At 42.9% G+C, this 22,890-nt stretch overlaps 1 protein-coding gene and 1 pseudogene across 1 annotated transcript in view; both read left to right on the top strand.

The window, feature by feature from the left end:
• Nucleotides 1-12,794: 12,794 nt before the first annotated feature.
• Nucleotides 12,795-22,890, top strand: part of LOC118372895 (uncharacterized) — a 54,963-nt gene continuing 44,867 nt past the window's right edge. Inside the window, exon 1 of the mRNA XM_052490283.1 lies at nt 12,795-12,917. Within this exon, the coding sequence (XP_052346243.1) occupies nt 12,850-12,917 (68 nt within the window). The 5' untranslated portion in view covers nt 12,795-12,849. The remainder of the gene's footprint in view (nt 12,918-22,890) is intronic.
• LOC127914535 (elongin-B-like) lies at nt 20,211-22,596 on the top strand (annotated as a pseudogene).

The raw sequence follows: 22,890 nt of genomic DNA, 5'->3' as shown, positions 1-22,890 counted from the left end.
AGTCTTTCTGGGTAGGTCTCTAAAAGCTTTCCACACCTGGATTGTGCAACATTTGCCTATTTATTATTATCAAAATTCAAATTGCTTTTTGAACATTGCTGGACAACCATTTTCAGGTCTTGCCCTATAATTTCAAGCAGATTTTTAAGTCAACTAACTTGGCCACTCACCGTCTTCTTGGTAAGCAACTCTAGTGTAGATTTGGCCTTGTGTTTTTTAGCTTATTGTCCTGCTGAAAGGTGAATTAATCTCCCAGTGTCTGGCAGAAAGTAAGCTGAACCAGGTCCTCTAGGATTTTGCCTGTGCTTAGCTCCATTAACTTTCTTTTTTTACCCTGACCCCCCCCAAGTCCTTAACGATTACAAGCATACCCACAACAGGATGCAGCCACCACTATGCTTGAAAATATGGAGAATGGTACTCAATAATATTCCCCAAACACAACACTTTGTATTCAGGATAAAAGGTTAATTGCTTTGCCATTTTTTTTGCAGTATTACTTGAGTGCCTTGTTGGAAACAAGATGCATGTTTTGGAATATTTGTATTCTGTACAGGCTTCCTTTTTCTGTCATCTATGATAGTATTGTGGAGTAACTATGTTGTTGAGCAATCCTCAGTTTTCTCCTATTACAGCCATTAAACTCTGTAACTGTTTTTTAAAATCGCCTTTGATCTCATAGTGAAATTCCTGAGCGGTTCCCTTCCTCTTCGGGCAACTGAGTTCGGAAGGACATCTGTAGCTTGTTGAGGGGAGAATGGCTCATAACAATGGCCAGAACGGAGCAAATGGAAGGGTATCAAACACTTGGAAACGTTGTTTGATGTATTTGATAACATTCTGCACCAGTCATTACCAATAGCCCCTTCTCCCCCAATTAAGGTGCCACGAACCTCCTGTGCTTTGTAGTGACTGGGTGTATTTATACACTATCCAAAGTGTAATTAATCATTTCACTATGCTCAAAGGGATATTCAATGTCTGCTTTTAGTATTTTTACCCATCTACCAATTTTTAGTTTTCACTTTTTTTAACCAGGTGGGCCAGTTGAGAACAAGTTCTCATTTTCTACTGCGACCTGGCCAAGATTAAGCAAAGCAGTGCGACACAAACAACAACACAGAGTTACACATGGAATAAACAAACATACAGTCAATAACACAATAGAAAAGTCTATATAGTGTGTGCAAATGAGGTAAGATTAGGGAGATAAGGCAATAAATAGGCCGTAGTGGCAAAGTAATTACAATTTAGCAACTAAACACTGGAGTGACAGATTTGCAGAATGTGCAAGTAGAGATACTGGGGTGCAAAGGAGCAAAAAAAATAAAACAAAAATACAAATAATGAATAACAATATGGGGATGAGGTAGTTGGATGGGCTATTTACAGATGTGCAATGATCTGTAAGCTGCTCTGATAGCTGATGCTTAAAGTTAGTGAGGGAGATATGAGTCTCCAGCTTCAGTGATTTTTGCAATTCGTTCCAATCATTGGCAGCAGAGAACATAAGGAAAGGCGTCCAAAGGAGGAGTTGGCTTTGGGGGAGACCAGTGAAATATACCTGCTGGAGCGCATGCTACGGGTGGGTGCTGCTATGGTGACCAGTGAGCTGAGATAAGGCGGGCTTCACCTAGCAAAGACTTATAGATGACCTGGAGCCAGTGGGTTTGGCGACGAATATGAAGCGAAGGCCAGCCAACGAGAGCATACAGGTCGCAGTGGTGGGTAGTATATGGGTATTTTGTGACAAAATGGATGACACTGTGATAGACTACATCCAATTTGCTGAGTAAAGTGTTGGAGGCTATTTTGTAAATGATATCGCCGAAGTCAAGGATCGGTAGGATAGTCCATTTTAATAGGGTATGTTTGGCAGCATGAGTGAAGGATGCTTTGTTTGCGAAATAAGATGATTCTAGATTTAATTTTGGATTGGAGATGCTTAAAAAAGTCTGGAAGGAGAGTCTGGAAGGAGAGTTTACAGTCTAACCAGACACCTAGAATATGTGGACAACTACAAATACCTGATGCTGGACGGGCGGGCAAGTGCGGGCAGCGATCGGTTGAAGAGCATGTATTTAGTTTTACTTGCATTTAAGAGCAGTTGGAGGCCACGGAGGGAGAGTTGTATGGCATTGAAACTCGTCTGGAGGTTAGTTAACACAGTGTCCAAAGAAGGGCCAGAAGTATACAGAATGGTGTCGTCTGCGTAGAGGTGGATCAGAGAATCACCAGCAGCAAGAGTGACATCATTGATGTATACAGAGAAAAGAGTAGGCCCGAGAATTGAACCCTGTGTCACCCCCCATAGAGGTCCGGACAACAGGCCGTCCGATTTGACACACTGAACTCCGTCTGAGAAGTAGTTGGTAAACCAGGCGATACAGTCATTTGAGAAACCAAGGCTGTTGAGTCTGCCGATAAGAATACGGTGATTTACAGAGTCGAAAGCCGTGGCCAGGTCGATGAATACAGCTGCACAGTATTGTCTCTTATCGATTGCGGTTATGATATCATTTAGGATCTTGAGCGTGGCTGAGGTGTACCCATGACCAGCTCGGAAACCAGATTGCATAGCGGAGAAGGTACGGTGGGTTTCGGAATGGTCGGTGATCTGTTTGTTAACTTGGCTTTCAAAGACCTTAGAAAGGCAGGGTAGGATAGATATAGGTCTGTAACAGTTTGGGTCTAGATGGTCTCCCCCTTTGAAGAGGGGGATGACCGCGGCAGCTTTCCAATTTTGGGGGATCTCAGACGATACGAAAGAGAGGTTGAACAGGCTAGTAATAGGCGTTGCAACAATTGTGCCGGATAATTGTAGAAAGTGAGGGTCCAGATTGTCTAGCCCAGCTGATTTGTATGGGTCCAGATTTTGCAGCTCTTTCAGAACATCAGCCATCTGGATTTGGGTGAAGGAGAAATGGGGAGGCTTGGGCAAGTTGCTGTGGGTGGTGCAGAGCTGTTGACAGGGGTAGACGTAGCCAGGTGGAAAACATGGCCAGCCGTAGAAAAATGCTTATTGAAATTCTCAATTATAGTGGCTTTATCGGTGGGATCATTTGTGTGCGATTGAGGGCATCTAGCTTAGATTGTAGGATGGCCAGGGTGTTAAGCATGTCCCAGTTTAGGTCACCTAACAGTATGAACTGAATATGGATGGGGGCAATAAATTCACACATGGTGTCCAGGGCACAGCTGGGGGCTGAGGGTGGTCTATAACAAGCGGCAACGGTGAGAGACTTGTTTCTGGAAAGGGGATTTTTAAAAGTAGAAGCTCAAATTGTTTGGGTACATACCTGGATAGTAAGACAGAACTCTGCAGGCTATCTCTGCAGTAGATTGCAACTCCGTCCCTTTGGCAGTTCTATCTTGTCCGAATATTTTATAGTTAGGGATGGAAATTACAGTTTTTTTGGTGGCCTTCCTAAGCCAGAATTCAGACATGGCTTGGACATCTGGGTTGGCAGAGTATGCTAAAGCAGTGAATAAAACAAACTTAGGGAGGAGGCTTCTAATGTTAACATGCATGAAACCAAGACTTTTACCGTTGCAGAAGTCAACAAATGAGAGCGCCTGGGGAACGGGAGTGGAACGAGGTGCTGCAGGGCCTGGATTAACATCTACATCAACAGAGGAGGAGTAGGATAAAGGTACGGCTAAAGCCTATAAGAACTGGTTGTCTAATGCGTTCGGAACAGAGCGTAAAAGGAGCAGGTTTCTGGGCATGGAAGAATAGATTGAAGGAATAATGTACAGACAAGGGTATGGTAGGATGTGAATACAGTGGAGGTAAACTGAGACATTGAGTGACGATGAGAAAGATGTTGTCTCTAGAAACACCATTTAAACCAGGTGAGGTCACTGCATGTGTGGGAGGTGGAACAAAAGGGCTAACTCAGGCATATTGAGCAGGGTTAGAGGCTCTACAGTGAAATAAGACCATCACTAACCAAAACAGCAATGGACAAGGCATATTGACATTAGTGAGAGGCATGCATTGCCGAGTGATCATAGGGTCCAGGAAGTAGCTAGGCGAGCTGGAGACACAGCGATTCAGACAGCTTGCGGGCCAGGGCTAGCAGGCTAGCAGAAGGGCCTTCGGGGGATGTCGCGATAGAATAGGTTTTTAGCCCCTCGGACGGTTACGTCGGCAGACCAGTTGTGATGAAATGGCAGGGCTCCGTGTAGGCAGTAAATGGGTCCACGCCAATTGGCAGAATAGGTATTGTAGCCCAAGAAATTGGCTGATGGACCTCTTCAGCTAGCCAGGAGGTGGGCCTAGCTCCAGGCTAACTGGTGCTTGGTTCGGGGACAGAGATGTTAGCCAGGAGTAGCCACTCGGATAGCAGCTAGCTAGCTGCGATGATCCGGTGTAAAGGTTCAGAGCTTGCGGTAGGAATCCGGAGATGTGGTAGAGGAAAACAAAAACAGTCCGATATGCTCTAGACAGCTAGCGGGCCGCGGCTAGCAGGCTAGTAGATGGGCCTTCAGGGGACATCGCAACGGAGGAGCCTGTTGAAACCCCTCGGGCGGATTACGTCGGTAGACCAGTCGTGATGGATCGGCAGGGCTCCGTGTCGGCAGTAAAACGGGTCCAGGTCAATGAGCAAAATAGGTATTGTAGCCCAAGGAGTGGCTGATGGACCTCTTTAACTAGCCGGGAGATGGGCCTAGCATGAGGCTAGCTTCAGGCTAACTGGTGCTTGCTTCGGGACAGAGACGTTAGCCGGGACTAGCCACTCGGATAGCAGCTAGCTAGCTGCGATGATCCAGGTGAAAATGTTCAGAGCTTGCGGTAGGAATCCGGAGATGTGGTGGAGAAAAAGCAGTCCGATATGCTCTGGGTTGAATCTCGCTGTGCAGCCTGGCAGGAGTTGGCCAGGCTAAGGTTAGCTGATGACCACTAGCAGTGGCTAACTGACTACTAGCTTGTAGCTAGTTAGCTGGCTAGCTTCTGTTGGGGGTTCCGGTTCTAAAGTATGGAAAATACCACATTGCGTGAGGAGGGTTGCAGGAGAGTATGTTGAAATGGAGGTTAAAAATATAAAAAATATATACGAAATATATATGAAGAAAAAAGATATATATACACGGGACATGACAAAGATGTCTGACTGCTACACCATCTTGGATTGGTGCCCTTCTTCGCGAGGTATTAGAAAACCTCCCTGGTCTTTGTGGTTGAATTTGTGTTTTGAAATTGTCAGGGTTGCGTCAATTCGAATCTGGTATCATATATGACAATGAGTCACCGATTGTATGCTATGTATTTTTTATTAGCTAAGCAATAATTCTGTTCTACTTCCGGCGCCGACTGAGATGGCCGCCTCGCTCGCGTTCCTAGGAAACTATGCAGTTTTTTGTTTTTTACGTGTTATTTCTTACATTAGTACCCCAGGTCATCTTAGGTTTCATTACATACAGTCGAGAAGAACTACTGAATATAAGATCAGCGTCAACTCACCATCAGTACGACCAAGAATATGTTTTCCGCGATGCGGATCCTGTGTTCTGCCTTACAAACAGGACAACGGAATGGATCGCTTGCAGCGACCCAAGGAAACGACTACGAAAAAGAGGGAAACGCGGCGGTGTTCTGGTCAGACTCCGAAAAGGGCACATCGCGCACCACTTCCCAGTATTCTTCTTGCCAATGTCCAGTCTCTCGACAACAAGGTTGATGAAATCCGAGCAAGGGTGGCATTCCAGAGGGACATCAGAGACTGTAACGTTCTTTGCTTTACGGAAACATGGCTTACTGGGAAGACGCTATCCAGGGCGGTACAGCCAACGGGTTTCTCCACGCATCGCGCGGACAGAAACAAACATCTCTCTGGTAAGAAGAGTGGCGGGGCGTATGCCTCATGACTAACGGGACATGGTGTGATGAAGGAAACATACAGGAACTCAAATCCTTCTGTTCACCTGATTTAGAATTCCTCACAATCAAATGTAGACCGCATTATCTTCCAAGAGAATTCTCTTCGATTATAATCACAGCCGTATATATCCCCCCAAGCAGACACATCGATGGCTCTGAACGAACTTTATTTAACTCTTTGCAAACTGGAAACCATTTATCCGGAGGCTGCATTCATTGTAGCTGGGGATTTTAACAAAGCCAATCTGAAAACAAGACTCCCTAAATTTTATCAGCATATCGATTGCGCAACCAGGGGTGGTAAAACCTTGGATCATTGTTACTCTAACTTCCGCGACGCATATAAGGCCCTGCCCCGCCCCTTTCGGAAAAGCTGACCACGACTCCATTTTGCTGATCCCTGCCTACAGGCAGAAATTAAAACAAGAGGCTCCCACGCTGAGGTCTGTCCAACGCTGGTCAGACCAAGCTGACTCTACACTCCAAGACTGCTTCCATCACGTGGACTGGGACATGTTTCGTATTGCGTCAGATGGGAATATTGACGAATACGCTGATTCGGTGTGCGAGTTCATTAGAACGTGCGTCGAAGATGTCGTTCCCATAGCAACGATAAAAACATTCCCTAACCAGAAACCGTGGATTGATGGCAGCATTCGCGTGAAACTGAAAGCGCGAACCACTGCTTTTAATCAGGGCAAGGTGTCTGGCAACATGACTGAATACAAACAGTGCAGCTATTCCCTCCGCAAGGCTATTAAACAAGCTAAGCGTCAGTACAGAGACAAAGTGGAATCTCAATTCAACGGCTCAGACACAAGAGGCATGTGGCAGGGTCTACAGTCAATCACGGACTACAAGATGAAATCCAGCCCAGTCACGGACCAGGATGTCTTGCTCCCAGGCAGACTAAATAACTTTTTGCCCGCTTTGAGGACAATACAGTGCCACTGACACGGCCTGCAACGGAAACATGCGGTCTCTCCTTCACTGCAGCCGAGGTGAGTAAGACATTTAAACGTGTTAACCCTCGCAAGGCTGCAGGCCCAGACGGCATCCCCAGCCGCGCCTCAGAGCATGCGCAGACCAGCTGGCCGGTGTGTTTACGGACATATTCAATCAATCCCTATACCAGTCTGCTGTTCCCACATGCTTCAAGAGGGCCACCATTGTTCCTGTTCCCAAGAAAGCTAAGGTAACTGAGCTAAACGACTACCGCCCCGTAGCACTCACTTCCGTCATCATGAAGTGCTTTGAGAGACTAGTCAAGGACCATATCACCTCCACCCTACCTGACACCCTAGACCCACTCCAATTTGCTTACCGCCCAAATAGGTCCACAGACGATGCAATCTCAACCACACTGCACACTGCCCTAACCCACCTGGACAAGAGGAATACCTATGTGAGAATGCTGTTCATCGACTACAGCTCGGCATTCAACACCATAGTACCCTCCAAGCTCGTCATCAAGCTCGAGACCCTGGGTCTCGACCCCGCCCTGTGCAACTGGGTACTGGACTTCCTGACGGGCCGCCCCCAGGTGGTGAGGGTAGGCAACAACATCTCCTCCCCGCTGATCCTCAACACGGGGGCCCCACAAGGGTGCGTTCTGAGCCCTCTCCTGTACTCCCTGTTCACCCACGACTGCGTGGCCACGCACGCTCCAACTCAATCATCAAGTTTGCGGACGACACAACAGTGGTAGGCTTGATTACCAACAACGACGAGACGGCCTACAGGGAGGAGGTGAGGGCCCTCGGAGTGTGGTGTCAGGAAAATAACCTCACACTCAACGTCAACAAAACTAAGGAGATGATTGTGGACTTCAGGAAACAGCAGAGGGAACACCCCCTATCCACATCGATGGAACAGTAGTGGAGAGGGTAGCTAGTTTTAAGTTCCTCGGCATACACATCACAGACAAACTGAATTGGTCCACTCACACTGACAGCGTCGTGAAGAAGGCGCAGCAGCGCCTATTCAACCTCAGGAGGCTGAAGAAATTCGGCTTGTCACCAAAAGCACTCACAAACTTCTACAGATGCACAATCGAGAGCATCCTGGCGGGCTGTATCACCGCCTGGTACGGCAACTGCTCCGCCCTCAACCGTAAGGCTCTCCAGAGGGTAGTGAGGACTGCACAACGCATCACCGGGGGCAAACTACCTGCCCTCCAGGACACCTACACCACCCGTTGTTACAGGAAGGCCATAAAGATCATCAAGGACATCAACCACCCGAACCACTGCCTGTTCACCCCGCTATCATCCAGAAGGCGAGGTCAGTACAGGTGCATCAAAGCTGGGACCGAGAGACTGAAAAACAGCTTCTATCTCAAGGCCATCAGACTGTTAAACAGCCACCACTAACAGTGTGAGTGGCTGCTGCCAACACACTGTCATTGACACTGACCCAACTCCAGCCATTTTAATAATGGGAATTGATGGGAATTATGTAAATATATCACTAGCCACTTTAAACAATGCTACCTTATATAATGTTACTTACCCTACATTATTCATCTCATATGCATATGTATATACTGTACTCTACATCATCGACTGCATCCTTATGTAACACATGTATCACTAGCCACTTTAACTATGCCACTTTGTTTACTTTGTCTACACACTCATCTCATATGTATATACTGTACTCGATACCATCTACTGTATGCTGCTCTGTACCATCCACTCATTCATATATCCTTATGTACATATTCCTTATCCCCTTACACTGTGTATAAGACAGTAGTTTTGGAATTGTTAGTTAGATTACTTGTTGGTTATCACTGCATTGTCGAGACTAGAAGCACAAGCATTTCGCTACACTCGCATTTAACATCTGCTAACCATGTGTATGTGACAAATAAAATTTGATTTGATTTGATTTGATTTGAATAAGTGGTAAATGCAATTTTCGTATACGGGTTCTCTGTCCCACCTCGCAGGGCAAACAGAGAACTGACATTCTGACAAGATATTAAAATATACTCTGATGACAGAAGTAGTTTCCTGCTTCCGAGCCAGGCTGTCAGATAGGAGCTGAGCGTGGTTTAGACTTCCAGCCTATTGTTGATTGTTGGCGCAGAGGCTGGTCCCAGCCCCTAAGCGCTTCAGCGGTCAGTCGTTGTAGCTGTGTAGAATATACAGTTATCAGGCACCTGGCTCCTGTTATCTAACAAAACACTATGTTCTGAATGTGCCCCCAACTCATTGCACAGTTGCTGTCTTCATCTTATTCTGTATTTTTCCATCACGAGAAAGGCCCATGGCCCTGAAACTGTTAACAATGTTTCAAGTCAGCTATGTTGCATAACACCTACATACATCATCTACACAAGCCAACAGCAGATAATAGTCAATCACATATGGTAGCCGGGCTATAGTGCCAACACAGAATCAAATTCACTTTTAGACCCAGGGACCTTACAATTACCTGTATGTGTGGGGTACAGAGGTAGTCATTCAAGATTGATATTAAACACTATTGAACACAGAGTGATTCCTATGCAATTTATTATGACGTGTTAAGCTGATTTTGCTCCAGAACATCTTTCGGCTTCATAACAAAGGGGTTTAATACTTATTGACTCAGACATTTCAACTTTTAATTTTTTTGGAATTTGTAAACATTTCTGAAAGCATAATTCCACTTTGACATGTTGGGGTATTGTGCGTGTGTGGGCCAGTAACATCTAATTTCATCCATTGAAATTCAGGCTGTAACACAAGATGTGGAAAAAGTCAAGGGGTGTGAATACTTTCTGAAGGCTCTGTATAGTTTTCGTCAATGGGAAAATGGGACAATGCTGTCCAAGCAAGAAAGGAATAACATCGGCACATTGGGGCCGCATAGTACAGTATAATAACTAGTATCTTTGCGGTTCAGGAAGATCAGGTGTAGTGTAACAAATGTTGACACATGAGGCTGTGTTTTCTCATTTGTGAAACTGTGAGGCAAACCAGGGTGAAGGAGGTTACTAGAGTGAGTTGAACCCCGAGAGTCTGACTAGCTTCCATGATGGTGTTATAGATGGAACTTGTTGGGATAGGTTTATTGTTGTTAGTGGGAGAAGGGTTACTTTGGTTTGATTCGCGGGTTTGAGTATCGAACCACGGTTTAGGCTACCACTGTTCGCTCCAGCGTCTTTAATATTGTTTTTGTTCATGAAACGGAGGAGAGGAACGTCCGGCAGCGTGGTAAAATAAATTGCAGTACATATTCTGGTGTTCTATTGCGTGTGCAATGATTTCCGATGGGGAAAAACAGTTTGTTTGCATTACCTTTTTTGTTGTTGTAATATGCCAAATGGACGTGGCAGTTTTACTAACCAAGTTTTACGGATTCTAGCTTTAAAAGGGGCAATTCGTAAAACAACAACCGGTTGGGGGATGGGGCTGGAGAAATTGAACCACTCAAATTCATGAGATCAAAAGGATATTTTTAACTATGTTTTTGAAGCTATACAGTGTTTGTGTACACTTATATTGTTAACAAACAATTGATTAAAAAACGAACAAGTGAACTAATGTAAAATATACTGTCTGTAAAATGTATATAGGATATAGAAGCCTAAGTATTGTCCATGAGTTTACACCAATTAGATGGTAGGATTAGGGAAAAATATTATATAAAAAAATATATATAAAGTGATATACAATGTATATTTACAAAAAAAATATATATGGGGGATTGGAAGTGGGCAGACAATTACATTGATAGAACCCTAGAATCTATCTGCAATATTAAGTCTACCTCCTAAAATTTTTTTTAAAGTTAAAAATCTGTCGTTCTGCCCCTGAACAATGCAGTTCCCAGGTAGGCCGTTATTGTGAAGTAGAATTTGATTTAACTACTAGTTAAATAAATCAAGTAACCTATTAATTTCTATGCCTATGAGCTGCAGCCTACCATTTATACAGAAAATAAATATGTTGAAATGATATCATAGGTCATTGCAAATCAATTTGTGCCACTTGTGTAGTCTACCTGGAGCTGGCAAGCTGATTTGATAAATAGCCAAAACTCAAATTTATTGTTGTTGTAGACTTGTATTATTAATGTCCATGTTTTGGTTAATGAAATTGGATGTTATCAATGTGTGTCATCGTCACAGTTCTATCGCAATTGCCGATCAGCTGTTATTAGAATGCATTAGATTGAGGGTAATAGTCTGTCAGATTAGGTTACAGATAAAATATATATAAAACCCACTGACTGTTGTTGACAAGCATAGGCCTATTCAATTCATACCCATGTTATTGATATTCGATTCAGTGATTGAAATATAACCCCATCCTCAGTAGCCTATTCAGAAGGGAAACAGTTCCTACATTGAAATCACCTCCTATGCATGTTGAATAAATTGGTCTGACAATTTGAATTTAGCAAGCTGCTAAATCGTTCATTTTATATTGCCTAGGTTACTGTGGCGATCTGAAATTAGGATGTAGGCATATCATGTGCTGTAGTCTATCTGCATCGAGCTAACCAAACAATGACAAGTTGAATTACAATCATAAACCCATATTTTAGTTAATAGGTCTAGCCTATTGAAATGATGAGTCAATCTCCCAAATAGACCATTTATAACGGATTTTAGTCTTAACATCTCACATAATGTCACAATTGCCTAACATTACAATTATTAATTGTTGAAGGAATTTAATTCCTCTGTTTGAATTCCCAATTAAAATGTAACACTCTGTCAATTCATAAGAATTTGTAAGAACCTTATTTTATAGGAATGGACAGGCCCTGGTCTTAAAGTTAAGTAACAGACTTTATTCAAGAGAGTACTGAGTACACACATTTTACCACAGGTTATAAACTGAAAATGACGTCAGCGTTTTCTAAATGTTCCGTCTCTTCTTGACACTGGTAGAAAGGCTCTATAGCTCTCAAGCCTTCCCTCCTCGCCTATAGCCAAGGTCCAGTCCAGTGTAGATAAGCATTCTAGTCAGTATGGAGATATAGTTCATTCATTTGTACCAAGGAACAGACAGTCATTGTTCTAAACTCTTGACCACATTCACACACATTATCTTCAGTACTGGGATCAAGAAGAAAACTCATACATATATAGTATTCTGATTAGTACATATACAGTAACACACTAGTATTCTGATTAGTCAGTCCTGATTGAAATGTATACATAATTAGTCATTATAGGTAAACATTCCCTTAACATTAATTCATCCAGTGTTTCTAGCGTAGAGATTTGAGATCTCTGTCCAACTTTCATCCCTCAAACTCTCCTGTTGGATGTATCTATAGTTATGCACATGGGTGGTTCAAACCCTGAATGCTGATTGGCTGACTGTGTGGCATATCAGACCATATACTACAGGTATGACCAAATAATTGTTACCGTTCTAATTGCGTTTGTAACCCATTTATAATATCAATAAGGCACCTCTGGGGTTTGTTGTATATTGCCGATATACCACGGCTAATTGCTGTATCCAAGCACTCCACGGTGTGTGGGTGGCAAGAACAGCATTTGCCGTGGTATATTCACCATATAGCCTACCTCACCTCTTACGTCGTTACAAATTACGTTGATATTCCCTATTAATTTGCTTTCGATAATGTGCATAAAAGTTTTTTAGGGCTAAATGTGGCAACTTCCCTTTGCTGCAGGAAAAAAACATGTTGGGCTAGTTGTGTGCTGTGTGCGGGTTTTGAATACCTGGCAACCGTGAAAAGTGGCGTTTATGTAGACGTAGATGGTGCATTTTATATTTGCCCATTTTGTGAAAAACATTGCAATTCACACTCCGACCTGTGAAAGGCAGCAATACGCAACAAAGCGTGTAGTCTGCCAGAAAACTACACGAAGAAGAACAAGAACAACCCGTGTAAAAACATTAACATCGGTGGCATCATCTTCTCGAGAACGTTTAGTTAGCTAGTTGTGCCTCGTATTTTAATTTAGTTCATTTCACACAGCGACAAAAATGCCAACACTGTGTTCAGCATACAACTGCAAAAATCGCGGTCCCAAAGCTGATGTAGGATTTTTTAGGTACGTTATACCGTCTTGCTCGAGAGACACGTTAACTTTATTAGCCGTGGTATATCGGCTATATACCACATACCCCAAAGGTGCCTTATTGATATTATAAACTGGTTACGAACGTAATTAAAACAGTAACAATTATTTGGTCATAACTGTGATGCCTACTACGGGGTACGGTAGATAGCTATGGTATTGTTAGCTAAAGTAAAGATATAGCTAGCTAGTACAAATAACGTTAGTGTGCAGGAGAAAACCAATGACAAAAAGCTTAATTAGCTTGATATGTTCTGTTGCGATATTGTTCTCTTATAAATCTACATACATCATTTATGGATTTACTATTCATCATTTGATACTTTTGTGATACCAATTTGCTGGTGTATAAATGTTTCTGGTAACAGTTTCCCCAAAAATGACCCTGAAAGACGCAAGCGATGGATTATTAATATGAAGTGGAAAGACTGGAATCCACAACACCACCACCGTGTGTGCTCCATTCACTTTGAAGACAAGTACATTTGCCGGATGGACAAACATCAACGTCTCGCCAGACGCAGTCCCGACCATTTTGACTTCCCAGAGAACTTTCAAAGGTACACTGAAACAAAAATGTATCTAGCGAGATACATCCCAAAGTCAGAACTAACTACACAAATAATACGGTTTATGATAACTAGATGTACAATATTGTAAAGTGTGATTTAAATTAAATGTGTTCCTTCTACAGGCATCCATCCACCCACAGAGTAGAAGAGCCAGGGTAAGGTACTGGAAGGCGAATAAACTCCTTGGCTGTATTTGACATTGCATATTAGTGTCCATCTTGGTATTGCATTTGATGTAACTCAGCTATGTTTTCCTTGGTAAGTGAAGCATTGATATGTAAATGACTAGCCTACACACGGTATGCTTAAAGTACATGCATCCATGCAGTAATGGTGGTCATTATCTTTGTTTTTGTCATGCAGAGTGATGGGTTGCCAGAGAAGTATACTGCTGCCCGTGCTGTTACAGTGGCTGAACCGGTCACAACACCAAGCCCCACCATCACATCAGAGGCAGGCAAGCTGGCTAAAGACAATACTAAGTAAATAACCTTGTGAAAGTTAAATTTGCTCTTTTGGAATGCACAACGTCACTGTAGAGCAGAATGGGTTCTACCTGTGTTCTAGTTCTTGCTTTTTCAATTGTCAACTTATATTTTGACGGATCAGCGCTCAGAAAAAGTTACCTCTTCAAGTTGGTATATCCATGTAGATGAAAAATCCAAATGGCTGAATCCCTCCCAGGTTTCTTCCACAGTGATTACTGTCTACCACAGTGAGTGGCTCTAGGTGGTCTGATTGGACTGTTGCTTTGCCAGATATACAGGGATTATTTACTGGGTTTTTGCATTATGTAGACATTTAATAACATTTTCCTCATATTGATCTTTGCAGAGTATTCGCTGGGGGATTCAAAGATGATGTTGCCCCGAAGGTAAGTTGTTTGCTCACTGGAATAGCCTGTAGCTTATGCTATATACCAATAGCTTATGCTAAAATTTGATAAACAATGCACTTTATTTTCAGGTGGCATGTGAGAACATGGAGTTCAACTTCCACCCCTCAAGCACATAATAGGGTAATGAAGGATGTGTAAACATTCAGTCTCTAATACAGGGTTAGGGATGGAGCCTGCAAGTTGATCATTGATTCATTGGTCTGTATTTTTCTAATATGTCTCACTCTGGATCTAAAACCAATAAGAGTGTCATTAAAACAGTACTATACATTGTCTCCCATTCTTACCCAGATCACAGAGGCATGGGAGTGGCTGGGTATGGACATTAGAGGGCCACTGCCCCTAACACCGAACGGACACCAGTACGTTCTGACCTTGACAGACTTCTACTCTAAATGGGTGGAGGCCTTCCCCTGAGAGGTTGTAGCTCTACTGAGGTAGCGCAGCATGTCGCTGAAGTCATCTCTCACTTTGGCTTCCCTTTTGGAATCCTTGTTCGACTAAAGAGGAAGTTTACCAGTAGGTGAGGCAAAATATATTTTGTCACATACTTACTGTTGCACATACCTTGCAACAATCTTGAGGTTGGTTCATATATGCACTAGCGGTCAATAGGTCCAGAGTGAGTGGTTCATTAGACAATCGTACAGTGGGGCAAGTATTTAGTCAGCCACCAATTGTGCAAGTTCTCCCACTTAAAAAGATGAGAGGCCTGTAATTTTCATCATAGGTACACTTCAACTATGACAGACAAAATGAAAAAAAAATCAGAAAATCACATTGTAGGATTTTTAATGAAATTATTTGCAAATTATGGTGGATAATAAGTATTTGGTCACCTACAAACAAGCAAGATTTCTGGCTCTCACATTCCCTGTAACTTCTTCTTTAAGAGGCTCCTCTGTCCTCCACTCGTTACCTGTATTAATGGCACCTGTTTGAACTTGTTATCAGTATAAAGACACATGTCCACAACCTCAAACAGTCAAACTCCACTATGGCCAAGACCAAGGGCTGTCAAAGGACACAAGAAACAAAATTATAGACCTGCACCAGGCTGGGAAGACTGAATCTGCAATAGGTAAGCAGCTTGGTTTGAAGAAATCAACTGTGGGAGCAATTATTAGGAAATGGAAGACATACAAGACCACTGATAATTTCCCTTGATCTAGGGCTCCACGCAAGATCTCACCCTGTGGGGTCAAAATGATCACAAGAACGGTGAGCAAAAATCCCAGAACCACACGGGGGGGACCTAGTGAATGACCTGCAGAGAGCTGGGACCAAAGTAACAAAGCCTACCATCAGTAACACACTATGACGCCAGGGACTCAAATCCTGCAGTGCCAGACGTGTCCCCCTGCTTAAGCCAGTACATGTCAGGCCCGTCTGAAGTTTGCTAGAGAGCATTTGGATGATCCAGAAGAAGATTGGGGGAGAATGTCATATGGTCAGATGAAACCAAAATATAACTTTTTGGTAAAAACTCAACTCGTCGTGTTTGGAGGACAAAGAATGCTGGGTGCATCCAAAGAACACCATACCTACTGTGAAGCATGGGGGTGGAAACATCATGCTTTGGGGCTGTTTTTCTGCAAAGGGACCAGGACTGACTGATCCGTGTAAAGGAAATAATGAATAGGGCCATGTATCGTGAGATTTTGAGTGAAAACCTCCTTCCATCAGCAAGGGCATTGAAGATGAAGCGTGGCTGGGTCTTTCAGCATGACAATGATCCCAAACACACTGCCCGGGCAACGAGGAGTGGCTTCATAAGAATAATTTCAAGGTCCTGGAGTGGCCTAGCCAGTCTCAGATCTCAACCCCATAGAAAATCTTTGGAGAGAGTTGAAAGTCTGTGTTGCCCAGCAAGAGCCCCAAAACATCACTGCTCTAGAGAGATCTGCATCGAGGAATGGGCCAAAATACCAGCAACAGTGTGTGAAAACCTTGTGAAGACCTTTGACCTCTGTCATTGCCTCTGTCATTGCCAACAAAGTATTGAGAAACTTTGTTATTGACCAAATACTTATTATCCACCATAATTTGCAAATAAATTCATAAAAAAATCCTACAATGTGATTTTCTGGATTTTTCTCATTTGTCTGTCATAATAATCTTTTTAAGTGAGAACTTGCACAATTGGTGGCTGACTAAATACTTTTGCTCCACTGTATAAGGTGTTTTTACATTTAATCATGTTTTAGATCAACCTTGCCTATAAACAGTCATCTGAAGCTGAGGGGTTTTCTCTCTTATACCGTCATCGGCAAGTTGGATCACTGGATCTGGCCACACAGACCCTGATCAGCAGGTTTGTGTTTTAGACTCATTCCTTTTATATGGTTTTAATTTCATACTCAACTTTGACCATGGTGGCCTTCACCCCAACAGGATGGTGTCTGATCTTGTGAATGACCATCCATACAACTGGGATGTCTGCCTCCCTGCAAGGTGTTCAGCCTGTGTTTCAAGGAGCACCCCAAGACCAAGCAGAGACCTTTCTCTCTGCTGTGCTGCAAAGGACCACAGCCGGTCAAAACCCCTAGGGATCTGTCTGTAAGTTTACTTTTTAGTTATAGCTGAACTCTTATCATAATGGATTGCATTTCAATTGAATGGATGTGTTTCTGCCTGTCCCTTTTTATATTTCTACAGTTCAGTCCTGCAGAGCTCAGAGAGAGTTCCTTTTGCAATCCCAGTCAAATCAGAGGTGGGCATGACACTGATCCGCAAAGTGAGCGCAATCCCTGTACAATACGACATATCACACTGTGGTGATGGTTAAAGGATACTTCAGGGTTTTGGGAACTTCCCCTGTGTCAGATACACTTCTGGATATCATTTGTATGTCTCCGTGTCCAGTATGAAGGAAGTTAGAGGCAGTTTTGTGAGCCAATGCTAACTAAGTAAAAAACGGAAATTGTAATGCGTTAAAAACAATGAGTACAAAATGTGAATCAATGTGCAGGGTACAAGGTAGTTGAGGTAATACAATATGTATTATTCAGGTAAACACTCTTGGTAAATAGTATGGTCTTCAGCTTATCGTGAGGCATAACTCGGGCGAGCAGAACCTTGAGACTTACTTACCAGCTGTTCACTTTCCTAAAGAGGTTTGAGAATAACTTTGTCAACATATCTATTGTTCAAGTGAATATTTAGTGTGTTAACTGTTCTAAATTGTAATTGTCTTGTGTTATGTTACTAACATAATTGTAATTTGTTGATCATATTGTGTTTATCTGTTATTACAGACATGGTTGGCATTGAATCTGGAAAGGAAACCACTGGAAAGAGCACTATTACCAGGGTCTCCTTTTTAAGGAGCAACACTGAGAGTAACACCACTGACGGTAACACATATGGTCACCCCGACGGTCTCACGGACGGTGACCCCGACGGTCTCACGGACGGTGACCCCGACGGTCTCACGGACGGTGACCCCGACGGTCTCACGGACGGTGACCCAGACAGTTGTAAGGACGGTCACCCGGACGCTAACCCCGACGGTAGCACGGGCCTGACCCGGCCAGTCTCACGGACGCGGCCCAGCCTTGTGCACGAACGCGGCCCCGACGGTAGCACGGACGCTAGCCGGCTGTAGCACGGACGCTAACCCGGACGCCTAACCCAGCGGTAGCACGAGGCCCTTGCCCGGCGGTAGCCGGCCGCTAACCACAGTAACGGACGCTAACCCCGCCGGGTAGCACGGACGCTAACCCCGGACGGTAGCACGCTAACCCCCGCTAACGCTAACCCCGACAACAACCGTAACACCAACAGTGAGCGGTCCTCTGAAGAACATCATGCCATGGAAAACTGAATAATTGATTGGATGAGCGCTCTATCGGGGGTGTAGTTTTTATTTTATAATTTTGTTTAGAAACACTTGTCTTTTATGGTTGTTTGGCTGGTGTACTGCGTCATGATTGTTACACAGGTGGATGATATGAGTTTATGAACCAACTGGATCAATTCAATATCAGTCAAAACATCATGCATAGCAGCATAGATGATGGAATAGTGAGACGCTTATCCTAAAAGCAATTAATTTTTCCCCCCCGGGAAATGAATCCAAACATGCGTTATTGTAGTACATTATTGTAGTATAGACATTTTCACCTTACATTATTGTAGCATATACTGTAGATATTTTCACCTTACTTGATCTTGGAAAAATTCACTTGAATGCTCCTCCAACTGTTAATTAGTAGTAGGAAATGTATCTATCATCCCTGAACTCTGACTTCTCCCACATGCTGACCTCTGACGTCACTTACTAAGGAAATGACTTCCATTAACAGCATTTGTCAGTTAAATTCAACAAAACATTATTTATAAAAAGCAATCTTGTTATTGTTTTTGTACACTTATTTGTTTACAATCATGGTAGCTGTACATTGTTTATGGTTGACGCAGTTTGTTGGCCATTGGCCAATCAGCGAGTTCAAAGCTTGTGAATGTATCGAACTGGTATTTACGACATCCCAACTGGTAAAACTACCTTCCCCAATTGGTTATGAACGCAGGATTATTAAATGAATGTTTTTTTTATGCCTTGAATAGACTGAACAATTTGTTTATACAAAGATACATTATGAAGCATGCATTTATTATGGGTCCCTTCATTGTAGAGCATGCCGGTGTTGGACAAATGTACAATTATGAAATATTCTCAAAACAAAGCTTGAGTTTTCACTTCACTGCACAGGCAGTGCTTTCGGATAGCTGGGGTGCAATTCAGTCCACCGATTCTGTTGCAAAACGTTTTTTAAACGAAACAGAATTGACCTCCATTTTCCAATAGAATTTACCTGAATATGACCAATAGACTCTTGTTTTGGTTCTTAAATAGTAAACATCTCGCCAACGTGTAGTTCTAAAACCCGGTAATGAGTTAACTCTAGTTGGGAAATAATAGAGTTTGGAATAACTGCCTAAAATAAGGTCTGAGGAGGTGTTATATATTTTGTAATATGAGATATCAGTCAGTTAACATGACCTTGATTATGAAGCGTTGTGCTTTATTTTTCAGAAATTCACAGAAAGTGACGAAAACTGAAGATTATCTCATAACAAAACGTTAGATTTCCAAAACCACAGACCTTATTATCGGCGTTTATTCAAAACCGCCATCAATTCCCCATAGGCTTTGGCTAACGAACCATGGCGGAGTTTGCAAAGATAACCATCTTCTCCCCTTCTGCCTGTGGAGTGAGTTAATGCCTACAGAAATACGCCATTACCAGTTCTCTGAATACCCTCCGCTGTGGTATGGGTATGATCAGAGATATTAGAGAAAGGAGATAGGAATCCTATTTTGCAATGAGTGAGGCACGTATAAAGACCCCCAGCAGACTGTAGACCAATCGCGTTGACGTTGTCTTGCTTCGTAGCGCTGTTGCTAAAACAATCATCACGAAATCCCATCCCAAAGTCAGGGTATGAGTAGAGAAACGTGCCTTTTTTTCCCTCCAAAGAACGTGGTGTCACGATTCCAAAAGGTATACATTACAGATGGCAAGTTAATTATCGCACATATCGGAAAATATTTGTAATGTTGTACTTCTTGTTAACAAAATGCAAGCTAATGTTGAGTTTTTTAGTTACGACCAATTGACTCCCATTCACTCCTTGAAGGAGAGCTCTCCTTGTCCAAGAATCGCCCAGAAGGCACCGCGCTGTCCATTGACGTAGCATGGGCAACGTACACAATGGTCTGTAATATGATTTCAATGGAGTTTCCTAGCTCATAAAAGTATCTCTGGTGTTATACACCACTGTTGGATGAGGAGCGTTTTGTGATTCTCGCAGTGCAGCGTGGGATAGCGGAGGCGCAACCGACCGAGAGAAATGGTGAGTGAGGAAGAGATAAATAATCTATTTTTAAAACTGTGACTTGACATTCTTATGGCGTTTTGCTACTATGGTGAAGTAAATGTTGACATGTAGAAACCGTCAATTCCCTCCATTAAGACATATGGTGGAAACGCTTGATATGGACTCCTTTTGTTTCGCAGCATATTAAGCTAACGGTAACTAGCAAGTCCACAGTAGCTGTAAAACTGCAATCAGCGTTTTGTTTTAGTCTAACTTGACGAGCTAATTCTAGCTAAACGTTCACTGTCTGACATTAAAAGGAAAGGAAACTAGGTAACTTATCTAGATCTGTCTCATTTAGCTAGTTATCTGGCGGTGGTGACACTCGAACATACTTTCCATGTCCATAGAAAGTAGGTTACGTTAACTAACTAGCTAGGTAACGTTAGCTACTACCCAGATGGCTTGCTATTCGTTTGGTGTCAGCGTATATTACCACACGTCAGTGAAGCATTGGTGAATGGGCTAGCTAACGTTGTCTGGCATCTACTGTTAGCTAACTGAACAAGTAATGCAATATTACCCTCTGTTTTTTTCTGATTTGAGTTTCTGCACTGTATTCCATTTGTTATTTAATTAGTTAGCAAGCTAACGTTATACATTTGCCAGCTTGGTAACTAAAGTCATTTGGACGTTGTGCATCGTTATGTAGCTAGCTAACATTTAACGTTAGCTAGCTACTATTTGAAGACAATGTTAACCAGTCAATGTTAATCAACTAGCTATTAAGTAACTGGTGGTAAGTTGAGGTAAAATGTGCTCGTCGTCAGCCGTCATTTTGTCAACAAACAAATGTAGCATTTTCCTCTTCAAGTTAAGCCTGGTCTTTTCAAACATGGGTGGAACTGGGATTTACAGTTGGTGGTGCAGTCTATACCAATTTACTTTGCCTGATCCCCCAACCTTAAATGATGAAACCCTGTTTCTCCCAAATATTGAAACTCGTAATTTAACTGTACTTTACCCACTATCCTCCAGCCCTACATGTTGTCGGCATTATTGGGTCCGGCCCAGACTTGAGGCCTTTAATTAGAAAGATGGCTCTCTAGCACTTCGAACGATGAACGAGCACATGTGGGGCTGTCACCCGGCTGAAGCCTATGGTGGCAGATTTGGCTGCTGTTTGCTCAGTTTTCCCCTCTACTGAGATGTTTTAACATCAAACAGTTGCATTGGTTCAAGAAAAGGCTTCGCATATACAAATCATATAGGCAATTGACTACTAGACAGTGAATGAAATGTCAAGGCAGCAGCTTACGTTTCACATCCTATTCAGTGTTTATTGTTCACTGGTCTGTTAGTTAACTAGCAAACAGAAACTTTGCGTCGATTGTCCTGGTACTAAACGTTTGGGGAAACTATTTTTTTATTATGTCTTATCTCCCTAACTTGCTGTTGTCATAGGATGTGTTTCTGATGATCAGGCGTCACAAGACGACCATCTTCACTGATGCCAAAAGAGTCCTACGGTCTAGAACTGAAGGCGCATAGTGGAGGGGTATCTAAAGAGGGCCCCGGAGGAACAGAGGCTGTACAAGGTATATACAGTGCATATCCCTTGTGGAGGACAATTACAAAATGGGGAGTAAAGGTATGGCCAGGCCAATGAAAGTAATTTGTTATATTTGTGTATATATAAAATAGTTTTTTCTTCTGATGTAGGAACTCCCCAAGTCTAGAGGAAATTGATTTTATTAAACCCAAACAGTCCCCCAAAGTCTATTCTTCTCTTTCTTTCTCCTGCCCTCATTTGTGGTATGTGTGTGCATATTGACTAAATGGTGGTGGTTACATATCTACCCTCTGCTCTAACATCTCTCTTGTATCAGGATGACATGTTGCTGGAGGATAGTAAGACTCTTGGAGACTGTGGCTTCACAAATCAGACAGCCAGACCTCAGGCCCCAGGGACTGTTGGATTAGCTTTCCGTCTCGGTGGTGAGTGTTAATTTTTCTGTTACGTAGTATCTGTCCCATGTTTCAAACCATTTACTCTGTTTTATGATGTTGAGCTGCAAGATATGTCAGAATGGCTGTAGAAATAGTTTGATAGTTTAACGAAACAAATTGCAACTTCCTTTCACCCTAAGTTTATCCCTCTAATAATGCCTCTTGCTTCCTGTTTCCCCTTGATACTCTTTACTCTCTCCTTATCAAACAAATCTCTCCCTCTCTTTCAGATGATGCATTTGAGCAGCTGAGGTTGAGCCCTTCTCTAGCCCCCAGAGCTTCCTGACGTCATGAAGCCTCAGGACTCTGGCAGCACAGCCAATGAGCAGGCTGTGCAGTGAAGGAAGGAAGGAAGGCGGGGGGGGTGCTTTTGGATTAGGTAGGCTGGCTTTACAGGACTGCTTTAGGGTAACATGCAGTGTACCTGTGAGATCTTTAACTTTGCAGGAAGAACATGAATTCCCACTCACACAGGAGTATTTTCATGTTATTCCTGAACTAAATCACGCATGTTTTAGATTCACTCACATAGATCCCTCAACAAACATTTCTAATTTGTCAGGCCACTGTCAGTAAGGGGTTTGGAAAAATTGAAAAATGATTCATACCTCATTTAATTCATACTAGTCTTTTGGGGTGGGTG

Source organism: Oncorhynchus keta, chromosome 32 (genome assembly GCF_023373465.1).
Source record: "Oncorhynchus keta strain PuntledgeMale-10-30-2019 chromosome 32, Oket_V2, whole genome shotgun sequence".
NCBI lineage: Eukaryota > Metazoa > Chordata > Actinopteri > Salmoniformes > Salmonidae > Oncorhynchus > Oncorhynchus keta.
This window is presented reverse-complemented; position numbering and strand designations above follow the sequence as displayed.